Raw genomic sequence first — 13,462 nt, forward strand, 5'->3', positions numbered from 1 at the left:
CACGCCTTCATCTCAGTCCAATGGGACACATCATAGAGACATTAAGACAAAATGAATTTCAACCGTGCATGCAATTAATGCTCCCAACAAAAGGAAACATCAACAAATGTGCACAAACACAAATAAGCCAATTAATTGGTAATCAAGCCATTGTGTGCAAATAAAGCTTGACAATGTAGGAGCACTAATCAATGTGTTAATTACTCTGCAGCTCCTGTTTAATGTGAAACTGGTCACTTAACATGTGGCGTGCTTTAACCCAACAGAGATCCAGATGGCAGCTTCACTACTTATATCTGCATTCACATTAGATTATTGCAGATCTATGAGAACACAAAGGACGCAGTCTGATGGAAAAAAAAACACATTAACAAATGGATTAAAACAGGAATAACTGCTTCAAAACTCGTATGAGTTTACCCAATGTATCACCACAAAAGGAGGTCTCGGTTATCAGCTACTACATTATCCACTCGGGTACTCACATTACACTTTGAATGCATATTGTAACTCTTTGGGGGTGTGCACTTGGCAGTCAAATTTCACTATGGTGTGTAAAGAACAAGCACAGGTGATAGCAGCACCATGCTCTTTTACTAAACCTAACTAAGTAGACAAAGTTATGTTCTGTAAAGCTGGAAGTTAACTTTTGAAAGAGAGTGTGCAAGTAAAAAGCAGAAGTTAATTTGTGTTGTTGAACATCCGTCGAATACGAATGATTGGAAATAACTTCAGATATCAAGCAAAGTGTTTAACGAGGCTACGTTGCACTAGGAGACATACAGTACACTGTATTGACACAAGCCATAGCATGAAAATAAATCCGGATGCAGCTATAGCTCCAGGACAATGTTTTTCCAGATATTCATCATCAAGTTCATCTGTCTGCACTCCTCCACAACATCCACACTGTCTGCCAGCTTATTTAGCCCCTCAGCTGTATATTGTTTTGAGTATCATAGGGCTCATTTTCAGTGAAATGTCAGACTGTGAGTGAGTCAGTCGTGGCAGGTGCGTGGGATTGCCATATACTGTAAATCTCTGGTTAACCGTGCAATAAGTTAAAGAGGAGCTCCTCCACATGGAAGGAAATGTGTTGGAAAAAAAGATAATCCACATAAACAACACTTGGTTCCTCTCACCTGCCTGCATGGCTCAGACACAGTGGAAACACACACGTGCAACCACCCACGCTAACACGTACACAAAAGACAGTGTCTGTCTTTCCATCAGAGCCAGCAGGTTCAGTTTGTGAGAAATGTGACACAAGGATGCTCACAGGGTCTTTCAGGCTGCCGCTGCAGGTGCAAGTGTGTTTGAGCGGTGTGGAAAACACCCAAAAAGGACAGGCCTTAAAAACAAATCCTGGCTCCTCAACACAAAAAGCAGGTAGAAGGAGCCCAGCCAGCTCGTAATAGACAATATGGTGATTGCAGCGCCATGATGAGGCACGCTGCCTTCTATTAAAAGTGCAGTGCTTGGAGCATATTTCACTCTCACCCCTTAAACGCTGCCGGGTGATGACTAAAGAAAAGGCACATTCAGTCATCTTCCCCCCACACCCTCTCAGACTCAAACACGTGCAGCAGATGGAGAACACATTCAAAGTAAGCTAAAGGCTATACTCGCACGTCTCGGAGGCTGGGATGTAAAGAGGGGTGGATTAATAAAGCATTCTTCATTTGCTGATGAAGTCTTGATGCAGAAGTGGGCAGTCTTGCTTTAAGACATGTGATCTCTCTCAGCTCTCGCTCTCTCTCTTTCCAGCTGGGCTACATTGTAAACCACACAAACACACACACACGCGCGCACGCTCACTCACACACTCTCTCGCTCTGCCTCTCTGACACAGACTCTCTACTTAGTGCGTTGGAGAGAAGACTGAGGCTCACACTATCAGCACTGCTTCTCAATGGGGGGAAGCAGCCAAGAGCAGACAGAGCAGTCATTCCACTGGAGCCTTCCGCCGCACGCGTGAGAAGGAGCCGACAAGTGAAGGGGGGGTAAATTAGCTCCCTGTCATCACAACGCTGGACTTCTACTGACGGAGGAGAGACACAGACTGAAGGAAGAACAGGACAGGAGATGTTGCATGCATGTGGTTGATACAGCAGTGACATGATCAGCCTGCCATCAACTCAGATCCTGGTCAGTTTGTGACACAACCTCAGGGTGCTTTTGGTGACTGTGTTGCCCAAGGATTTCAAAAGGAGCTGAACTGAGAATATTGTGGAGGTAAAAGAAAAGAGGAAAGAAACAGCTTTATAGCCCCTTTTTCTGCCGTGTTTGGCTTATCTGGTACTGGAATTTCGTGCGGAAGTCCCTGGCTTCAAACTATGGATGGATTTAAGACTGACAATTGAGACTGCTTGGCAGGGAGGCAGTGATTTCGACTGAGCTCCTTTCCTCCTGAACACACTGCTCAGGTAAGGGTGTGGGACTTTCAAGGAATACCTCTGGTTTTTGGGGACAGGGAGGGTGTGGGGTGTCTTAGGGATAATGAAAAATGTGTCTGAGTTGATGAGATGAGAGGAATATAAAAAAGAGCTTTTACTAAAAACACCCATAATATCACAAACCAATATTGCATTTGAACAGTTATACGAGTTTTACATTTTAAAAAAATATTCCAAAATGCTGACGTATAAGTGCATGTCATCTAATGAAATGCAAAAAGTTCAAAAGCATCGATAAAATGGCAGCCTAAATGATACTGTGTCACCTCGATCTTCCTGCTGTAGGATCAGTCACACGTGTTTTTTAGGGAGTCGTCTCTAAAGTTGTCTCTGCAGCAGTAGAAGAAAAAAAAAATCAAGCCTAATTTTGTTAAATCCATGCAGGTGCTTCGTGCGCCTGCAGGTGTGTCTGCTGTTTTCACTCCTCGACTGCATTTATTATCCACGCTGCGATATTTACCAATTACGCATAGAGAAGCTGTCCTCCTTTAATTTAACGCCACACTCCAAAACTGAGAGTAAACTGCTTTTATTGTGATTTGTTTTTTTATCCGAGGGGAAACAAGATGGATATTTGTATAAAAGCTCTCAAACGCTGTTAACACGAGGCTGCAGCGGGGACAGGAAGAGTTTTCTGTTCCTGAAAGCTGCTTCCTTTACCTCCCGAAGTTCCTTTAAAACGATGGCAATGTTTATTCGTGTTTATTTCAAGTCTTCCGTGCGTCTTCAACTCTGGTAAAAACGCCTCCGGTAAGAACCACATTTTATTTTCAGCACGAATGCTTTCCGATCACCGGGAGGAGCTCAGTCATATCCATGCAATATGCAGATAGTCATGCAAGCGCAACGATGCTTATATACATGAAGCCAGATTGGCGAACAGAAAATACTCTGTGGATAAAAAAAGAAAGGGAAAACATACCCACGGGACCCGCTCACATTTCCACAAAACTGCGGATTATGTTGGATTTAGCGCAGGGGTGGGGATTTACAATGTGATGTTCATAATTGTGTGTTTAATTTTCTCTGTTTATGAAGCAGTCTCAATGTCACTGAGGGCACTGGACACATGGGCCAACATTTAGTAGCCTAATGGCTTTAATCTCGGATTCAGATTAACACACAAAGTGGTCTAGTTGGAGGTAAACAGCAAGCAGTGGTTTTAATGCTTTGCGGAAACGACATGCTGGATCAGGCCTGACTTCATTGTTCAGACATTTGTAACATTTCTGCTCCGAATACTTTTATTTAAATGTGAAATATCCATCGTTTGAAGTTTATATTGGAGAGTCCCTGAGGTTTATGTGTCTGCTTAATATTCTCCTGTGTTTTGAGATATGGTGGAATCAAACATTAAAGGGGTGAAAGATTGAGACTGTCACATAAGAGCAGCAGATTCACTCACGTGGGTGAAAAGTAACAACAGTAAAGAATAACGACAGTCGCTGTGATATGTTATAGTGAGTGATTTGGTATGAATAGAATCCTTTTAAAATCAGTTTGAGGATTATAAATGTGTCCAATCAGTGGTCGGCAGGGAACCTAAACTCACCAAGCAGCAGTTTAGTTTTAAGGAGGTAGGCTGAGGCGTTTACATTTCCAACTGCCGGGTCCTGAACGGAGAGAAGTGCTGATAACACCTGGAAAGGAGGAGACCGTCATTATTCAATGAGGGCTAAGGCGTGTCTCCATATGCTGGCCCTCAGCAGCCATTAGGAGGGCGCTAAACAAATCTGCAAAAAGGCTCTTCGGGCTTAGAAACTCAATTTTGTACAACCGTTAAGAACACTGTTGCTGCTGTTCAAAACGAAACTGTAATTTTCCTAAAAGATGATTACAGAAATAATGCAGTCTGTAAAAGATTATTTCCTTTCTTTATACTTTGTTTTGATATTTGTATGTCCTACAAGTCCCTTTCAGACTAAAACAGGTTTGAAGCAGACATATATTGACAAGATTAACTTAGCGTTTGAGTCTGCAGGGGTTTATTGAAGCCTCTTTCTCTTATTTCTCTTTTCACTCCGACTGGTATCATAAGAAAATACGTTTGCACTTACCTTTTTTAATTACATCTAGTAGAGATAGTGGTCTAGGTTGTATCAGAAAATGCAGCAAAATACTAATATGGTTCTTTTGTTCAACACATTCAAAGCAAACACAATGTGTCTGTCGTGAATATGTATGAAGACACGCTGTAATGCAAATGTTTCCCTGTCGTTTCCCCCCCGCTGTGCACCTCCTGCAGACTCGGCCTTACCATGTCCTGGTTGTTGGCCATGTGGATTAGCCTCGGCTTCCTGCTGTTTTGCCAGGCCACACTCTACCAGACCATCCAGCAGCACCATGTGGCCCGGCCCGGTCGCACCGACATCCTCACCCTGGGTACGTGAACCTCTTTGTACAGATTTTCGACTTTGCTGTACGTTGTTGAAGTGCGAGACGTTGCCTTTGATGGGGAAAGCAGTTCTCATTTTTTGGCTGTTTTTAAAAAAAGCAACAACATGGCTGCTGAATTATGTCAGAATGATTTGCCACAGTATGGTACTATAACATGGTGATTCACGGTGCGCACAGTTGAGCAACAGCATATGCTAATTGTGCTTCTAATTGCATGTTGTGTGCTCTTGTTTAGTCATACTTTATTTGCCCATAAACATGTTGTGCTAGTTACATATGTGTACTGTTCACAGTGATAAACTTTGGTTCTTTGACTGAGTTTCACACCTCTGAGACAAAGAGTGTATTCAAACATTGCGTGTGCAGCAAAGAAATCCTGACTACTACACCCGGAAATTAGCTGGAAGACTTGTTACGAGTAGGACCAGCGGTAGGCAAAAATCCCTTATACTGTGCTAGTAGCCAAGGGCGCTTTGATCCCTGTGGCTTAGATGGAAATGACAATTATGTTTCCGTCTTTTGCACTTGGAACGTTTGGCAATTGAGCCTGACGCCTCCTCTGGAGGGTAGACGGCGAGGCGGATCTAATTCTCTGATTATGGAAAAGATTACCAGCTGTTTGTATGGTATATGTGGGGTTGTTACAGGGAAGGCAAAGGTTTCCTTGAGCAAAGCAAAGGCTTTCTTTAAGCTTCTAACAATGAGTGTGACTCCATGCCGAACACAGAGTGGGTCTCTCTCCAGAAGCCAAGCTAGCTGTTAAACATTGATGCTATCTTCAGCTTGGTTCCCCTTTGTGTTTGTTGCATTGCTGAGCAAAAAGACAAGTAATTGAAGCACAGCAAGGGAGGGTGGGGAGGAAAAAGTCCAGCAATGAATTCCACAATCTTGTGTTGAACATTGTTGATTTTAAAGCAGCACATCGGAGAAGTGGCTTACTTTTGCTGTGTAGCAGCTGACACAGGAAAATCCAAGCTATGATGGGGGGGGGGGGCCTGAAGTTCTCAAAGTATCCGGGTCCCGTTAATTGGTACAAGAGGGTGAGGAATGAGCGACAGAGAGCTCCGAATGAATTTTTAAAGGCTGGCTTACAGTTTTTTGTGGGGTTTTTTTCTCTTTCTGACTGGTTGGCAAGTCGAGCTTGGTGCCAAGGATGTACAAGGAAGTGCAAGGCTCAGTAAGTGTCTCTTGAATAATGCAGTAGTCCCAAAGGAAAAGAAAGGGGGAAAATATAAGAGCCCCCTCCCTCCAATCACAACCCAGGGTGTAGCTCTAGAAGACGCGAAGGAGTTCTCTGGAAGGTTTCCTGTCAGACAGATCAACTCACACACTTACTGCATACACCACTGAGGAGGGTACGGACATGCACATGCTCACACATTTACACACCATTTTCTCACCAAAGTCTTTATGGCGTGGCATATTCATCCACCCCTGGGGAAACTGGAGTTCTGTTCAGGACACATCAAGTCCAAGGGCATGCAAGTCTTCACTCTTCAGATGGATGATATACACACTCGTTGATTCCGTCTTTTTAAGTCTCAGATTTCATTCATGGTATTAGATTTGATTTGGGCTGAGCCAGTCGATTTTTAAATGACGTCGCCAAGAAGTATTCAAAAGAAAGAGGGTTTTACAGGTATTCAAACTTAGATCGATGGTCTGTTACAACAAATACTCTCTAGAAAACTTCAGAATCTGTGATGGATGATAGCCTTAATTGGAGCTGACGATCATAACGTGAGGATATGTCGTGATATTTTAACATCCTAATCTGCAGGCTTCCTGGGGAGATTTGTCTATCACAACCGGGCACTCGAAGGGAACACATCTCTCTGTTTTTTTTTGTTTTTTTCCTACTCTGCTGCTCAGTAACTGTACAATTTACAGTATATCATGTTTTTTTGTTAAGAGGATTAAGCTGACATCAATCTTACTCAGCCGTGGAGTGGCGTTAACCGATCTAACCAGAACTGCTCTCTCAGAATTGAAATGCTATGATGAATATTTGAATTAGAATTGATTTTACAATTTGAGAAGCTCTCTGGTTTCGTTGAGGCCAAAATCCTCAGATATAAATAGATATGGCTATGTAGGACGTAGCAAAAAAAAGGGGAAAAAACATGTCTTGTGAAATCCATTGGCTTTCCTGCTTTCTCCATAATCAAATTATTCTTGTTTATAAAAGGTATGTATACAGGAATCAAGTTGTACAATTGTTTTATCTGATGAAGCTTGAGAAGTACAATATTTAAAGATGTCCGTGCTGTTAAACAGATTAATGGAAATAGTGTTTATCTTAGACTCACACACGCCTTTCCATCTGCTAAGATTATTGATGATCTTTTTATTGCATGATGACAAGATAGGTGAAGCTACTTTTAAAATTTGCCATGACTTGCTACCATATTGTCTTCAGCACACAATAAACAAGATATGAAGTCAACTTGGGAGATGGTATTTTGTTAGACAACATCCTGAAATAAGTTTATTTGGCTCTTGGCATGCAGCCCGGACTACTGTCTGAGCGGTACAAAAACTCACAAAGCATCCCACATAGACAAAGACACACAGACAAGGGGCTGTGTGCATCTTAAGAGGAAGTGAAGGTCATGTTGAGTTTAGTATAGATGTAATCCCTCGGCCTGTTGGAGCATCTGACAATATTTGAGAAATCAGCGCATCCGCCTTCAACAGTGAGCTGACAGTGCATAGTTAAAAAAAGAAAAGAAAACGTGACTGAGATAAAGTTTCCGTATCCTATTTATTTATTTATTTCAAATGTTTCCGTGACAAATCGGCATAGTCACCGCTGAGGCGGAGATTGAATAACGAGTTTCCTGACTGCTTGGTCACCTGCTCGGAAAGCGGCGCCGCTCCCTTTCCCATGAGCCTCCGCTTCTCACAGCTTCCCCCTGCGTCTTTCTAGTGCGGTGGAAGATTGATGGCGGCCTGATTCTGGGCAGCCAATTCTGGTCTCTCAAGAAATAATCCAGTACGTTGACAGATGAGCTGAATGTGACATGACACACACGAGCCCGGTTCTGCACTCACCCCACCTGCCAACACAACGAGCAAAAGAACTCACTGCCAACACAACTGCTGAACAAACCAGGACATTGTTGACAGTATCCGACTCCATCAAAAGTCAGTAGACTAGTGACCGATTTATATTGACGTGTTTCTCCATGTTTCTCTCTCTGTGCTTATTTGCTCTTGTATGTGTTCTCTTAATGCCATCAACCTGCCAATCACTGCAGATGGAAAAATAGCCTTTATGGACAAATGTGGCACATATCCATCATGCACTCACGTGCTTATGTTGATTTTAATGGGCATTCCCTTCTTAAATACAAAAAGTGCTTTACTAAAGTGTTGAACTAATTTGTCACTTTTCTTTGAGGCAACGTTTAGCAGGTACTGTATTATTCTTTATATGTTCAGCCGTAGCTTCCCCGAAGCAGCCATGTTCATAATATATCAATACCCAGCGGAGCAATATCTGAATATAACCACACTTTAGCTGCTGCTTTGTTTTATTATGACTCTGACAGGGCAGTTTAAGAGAGTCTCAGATCTAATAGAACAACAGGATCCTGTTCCAGGTGCAGCTGTTAAACTAACTCCACTCTGCCTGTTACACTTTGATAGCAGCTTGTTGCCAACGTTTAGTTTGACCCTTTTTTTTATGGCAGCCATACGCAGTGTATATTGGAGCGATCACATATTAATAAACCCTTTATTCTGAAAATGATCATATTTAAATCTTGAAATACAATAAAGAGTGGCAGTCATTGGGATGCTGGTTTCACTTGTGACCCAGCACACAAACTGGGTGACAGTAGATGGCTGATAGCTAAATCAATGGTGCCGCTGCAGCGTTTTCATCCACTTATTTTGAAATGGCTTGTAGAGTATTATCGCAGATGATTGGAAGGCATTTTAATGAGCTCATTGTTCAATGTGCCATAATGCTTCCGTCTCTTTCGTGTACAAAAAAAACAACTCTTTGATGTGAAAGAAAACATGTAATTACTTTGATGAGGAGCGATGCATCATATGGACAAACAAGCTAATCAGCAAGGATGTGTTTGGAAAATTAGGAAAAGCATCTTTGGCTTTAAGAACACAAACTGTCAAAATACCATAGAGCTCAGCTTTAGCGTTATGTATCCATTGAAGATTTTTACTTTACATCTAAGGGTCTGAATTTTCTAGAGAGGAAAGCAGCTGACAAGATACAGGCTGTTTAAGTAAATCCTGAACTTAATTTAGGATGGCTCTCTTCTAAATGAGGACGGGGGAGAATCTGGAATCTGAATTGATCATTTTTTTCCCTTTTTCTTTCCATGGCCGAACGGATGGCTGCTTCAGAAGATTGATGGTTTTCCTGCCAGTGTTTGGGAATGTGAAGAAATTAGCTCCACTGGCTCAAAAACTGAACGCACACACCGTTTTCAACTCAGAACTCATTTCCATAGCTCTCAGACTCCTCATTACAACAACGTTAGCGACAGAAATAAGAGTGAGCTGCACATTTTTAGGCAGTCGTCTTCAAAGTGGTTATCTCACAGCTTCGCTTCTTTTATGGAGGTGTAAGAGCTTTTATGAACGGCAAATCCATCCGAACTACCCCTCGGGAAGAGCTTTCATTTACAAGCTCTCTGTGTTTTTGTTTTGCCATTAAATCAGCTTTATTTACATCCCCATTAAACTGTGGGAACTAATTAGTGTGAGAATTAATGGTGAAAGAAAATTCAATTATATTTCAATGGACGACGCTTTAATGATATTTTTTTATTACAAATACAAGTCATTAATGTCCAAGATTGAAGAATAGCCATTAAACAGTTTGAATATCTGCTATTTAAGTCGGCTAAATATTGACTTGTGTAAAAAGAGTCTGTAAAAGCTGAATTAAACCAGATGCAATGGAAATCAAAAAAAGTATACGATACAAATTAAATTAAAAAAGTGTTTTTTAATATGGCATCTGCAAATCCTGCATTTTGCCGACAAAGGGAGCAAATCCTATAATCTACCTCCACATGGGATTATAATTGCTTTGAAAACTGTGAGCTTAGGTGGAGACAGCTCATCTGCGCTGTGTGATCCCACTTTCTATCACACAGCATGCCCTTCGAGGTAATGAAAGCAACCTTTCTAAAAAACTAGGCAATAACTGCCTGATCATTCAGGTGCCGAGCAACTCTTTCTCCGTGTCCTCTTCCTCCAGCCCTCAATCGTCTTGCCTCCTCATCCACCTCTCCCTCCTCCTTCCATCTCCTCGTCTCTATCGGCCCCTCAGACGATTTGTCATGGATCAGATGAGACAATTTGTCATGGATTAGTGCACTTAAATGTCTGTGTGATAGTGGAAGCAGTCACTGGAAAAGCTTAGGAATCCTATTACATTGCGTTTTATGGCCGGAGAGAGGGGAGGTAGGAGTGGAGGTTGAATTGGCACTTTCTATAGCCTGTGTGCCATTTCTTGACTTTTTCCACTGCACATAATCAGATATTCACTTAGAGGTGAGCTCCACTGATGTGTCCAAACTGAGAAAGTAGACCTGAGGTTATATGTTCTCTCTTGGCTCATCACTTTCTCAATATGTTTCCATTTTATTAAGTGTTTGCTACGCCCCGCTGTGCCTGTCAAGTTTGCCGTCTTGGTACAGCACAAGCACTTAACAACAACAGTGGTAGACTCAAAACTCGTAGTTACTTTTTAAACTAAGGGCTCTTCATTTTGAACAGACATGAACAAAGTCCATCATTTTATATCTAGATGACTATGTAGATGAGCTGAAATGTCTACTACCTAGCTGAGGTTATAAACTATAGCTAGCTAGTGTAAGCTAATGGTAAAGACAGTTGCTAAAAACGACAGCTTAGGCTACCTTGAGAATGTTCAAGACTATATGTTTTAAAACAAGAATCCAGTAAAGGGGATATATTAATGCTGATCTTTTGCTAGTGTTTTAGCTCCCACACAGTGGAAGTTCCAGTTTAACAGGTATTGTTCTAACTTTACCTGTAACACCAGACTTAACTAACTTTGCTAAACTTTGCCTTTAACAAAATGCTAGGTTATGTCTGTAGGTGGCATAGATTGTGTGTCGCGGATGTAGTCACCGTAATGTCACTTATTGGTTTGGCACTACAGACCTAAAGGTGACAGACCTAGAGGTAGGCTGTCAGCCATGAATGCTAGTATTTCCAGTTTACATTAGAACTTGTTTTGAATAGGCTGAAAATAAATCATTGACCAAACGCTTTGGATAAAGAATAGAGATCTTAAAAGGGGCTCATGCACAACGCTTTACTTATCTGTGTGGAGATATGCTAAACAGACCTGTCCTGCCTTGTCATGGTTGCTTAACTTTGGTTGCAGGTTTATTTTAGCAAACCCCTGCATTTTTTGAGTGATACAGAACAAACCCCTGTCACACCTACTCTTTTCACCATATTAGGATACATGCATATCAATCGTTCTGTCAGTGTTTTAAATTCTCTGAGCAAACAGATTGTGATTCACCTATGGTAATATTTTATCAATATAATCAGTATATGTTTACTCAGTGGCCTCATCGCAAGCATTTTACTCTGTACTCGGGTTTATTTTCTCCCCCTTTTGAGGGGGATTAGATTGAAGTAGATTAGATCCTATTAGTCTCTGATGTCAGATAATTGTATCAGACAGAGTGCGCACAGGTGCTATTTAACACAGGTGGCTCATTCCCCCAATTATTTCCAATAAATAGAAGATATGAAAATAGACAAATCAGTCGTACCGTGTTCAAGCATCCCATCTGTCTAGCAATACCTGAGATACACGTCTGTGCGTCACAGTTAGGTTATTTTTCAACTGCTTGCTTTAAATGGTGTACTTCTCTCCTGCCTTGTTGTAGTAATTATATCCCCTTACAGCACATCTATTTTATTTAGACAAAACAGTGCAGCAGAAAGTTTCTGTATCACACATCATTACCATTTTTATTCATACAATATCTTATGCAGCTTGTCTTTCACCTCTAGGCCCCTCAAGCCCGTTAGCAGCGTCTCACTGAAGTGAAAAAGCTTGCTTATGTTAATGTAGCAAAGAGACACACTGCCAGGTAATTGTGATGCAGCAGTGGCATCATTTAAAACCACTGCGGGGGACAAATGTTACTCATTGAGTGTTTTGTTTGCTGAGGACTCTTTGCCCCAGAAACTCATTTACCCAGTGGCAGTCAAATTAGGTTGTCTTAACCATACTACTAATTTACTTTCTAAATCGCTTTTGGTTTTCTCAAACAATTGTGGTTTTTTTTTTTGTTGCAACTAATCTAAAACACTTCCTTTTTTATATCTTTATGTACAATAAATACAACAGATTATTTTTTAAATAAATGCTGTTTCACAATTCAAATCTAAACCGATATTTTATCTATGTTTTTCCCATGTTTGGCTTCCCTTCTGATATGTTGGGATACGGATAGAACAAATGTAACCTTCTGTATCGCCCTCTTCATTGACATATGAGCCTCTGAAGTAGTCATAGTTAAATGTCTGTATATTTCCTTCAAAATATTTAAATTGTACATCTCATGCTGGTTAGACATTCTTGTTTTGCTACCATCATGTTACCCCTCAACATGCTCCGATAAAATCACAAAACGTTTGAAAGAAACAGTATAGCCATACACCATCTGTTTCCCAAAAGTTTTACAATACCATGGCATTTGAGCGGCATATATTCAATTTGTTGCCAAGGTGACCTGCCTTCTCAGTCTGGCCCACTGAATCACTCATTCGAGTCCTGACAGGGGACAAAAATGTATTATGAGGTTGGGAATTACGGAAACAGAAATCCTCTTGCTTGAATATTACCCTTCTTGTCAAATGAATGATTGAAAGTCTGTCTAAATTTTCCAACCGAGATGCTCTGTCAGCATTAGCCGAGGTCTATTTGTCTTGTCTGATGTGTCTGGAGGAATGTAGACGGCAGCTGTGCCGAGGCAGCACCGTATTGTCTTATCACAGCTCTATCTGACAGCAGACGGTCTAATAATGGAACTTAGGTTGAGATGTCACAGCTAACTGTTCGTCACTGCTGTACTGAATACGACACATGAGATGGACACGGAATACCTGAATAAAACTGGACAGGATGTGTTATTTAATCTGCATTAGCCACCATGTGTTCATAGTGTTGTGTATCCTGTATCGAATGTGCCAGTCACTTGTACTGTATACGGCGACAACGCTGACAGAACGTTGAAAAAGGAGCAGGAAAATTAGTGGCCACTGTCCCTGCAATGTGTCTTCATTTGCCACAGTTTCTCCAGCACACGTCAGGTTCACTGAACATGGCTCAATGCCCTCATACCTTCCTGCTCTGTGGCGTTGGCGAAGAGAGCGAGAGAATGAAGGATGAGGTGGCACTTGCATGTGTCTGTCTGTAGCTTAATGACCAAGAGGAGCTTTCCTCACACGCTGTCCCTCTTACTCTTTGTCTGTCGTTCTCTGGACACTCTGTCCGCCTATTAGCTCCACGGCTAATCTTCCTCGGCTCTTATCCCAATCTTATTATTTTACTTACAATGTACACTTTTTTCCTCAGT

The 13,462-nt window shown here is 41.5% G+C and overlaps 1 protein-coding gene across 3 annotated transcripts in view; it reads left to right on the forward strand.

Annotated features, from left to right (window-relative positions):
* The first annotated feature begins 1,801 nt into the window (after positions 1-1,801).
* LOC134882329 (chemokine-like protein TAFA-1) overlaps positions 1,802-13,462 on the forward strand; it is a 104,324-nt gene continuing 92,663 nt past the window's right edge. For 2 of the 3 annotated variants that reach the window (XR_010168141.1, XM_063909970.1), the window contains exons 1-2: positions 2,753-3,206; positions 4,702-4,838. Coding sequence is in view for 1 of the 3 variants with exons in the window: in XM_063909970.1 (XP_063766040.1) it covers positions 4,715-4,838 (124 nt within the window). In the remaining 2 variants the exon portion in view is untranslated. Of the gene's footprint in view, positions 2,427-2,752; positions 3,207-4,701; positions 4,839-13,462 lie in introns of those variants that run through there. The other variant, XR_010168142.1, reaches the window with a different exon arrangement.

Source organism: Eleginops maclovinus, chromosome 20 (assembly GCF_036324505.1).
Source record: "Eleginops maclovinus isolate JMC-PN-2008 ecotype Puerto Natales chromosome 20, JC_Emac_rtc_rv5, whole genome shotgun sequence".
In the NCBI taxonomy this organism is placed as follows: Eukaryota; Metazoa; Chordata; class Actinopteri; order Perciformes; family Eleginopidae; genus Eleginops; species Eleginops maclovinus.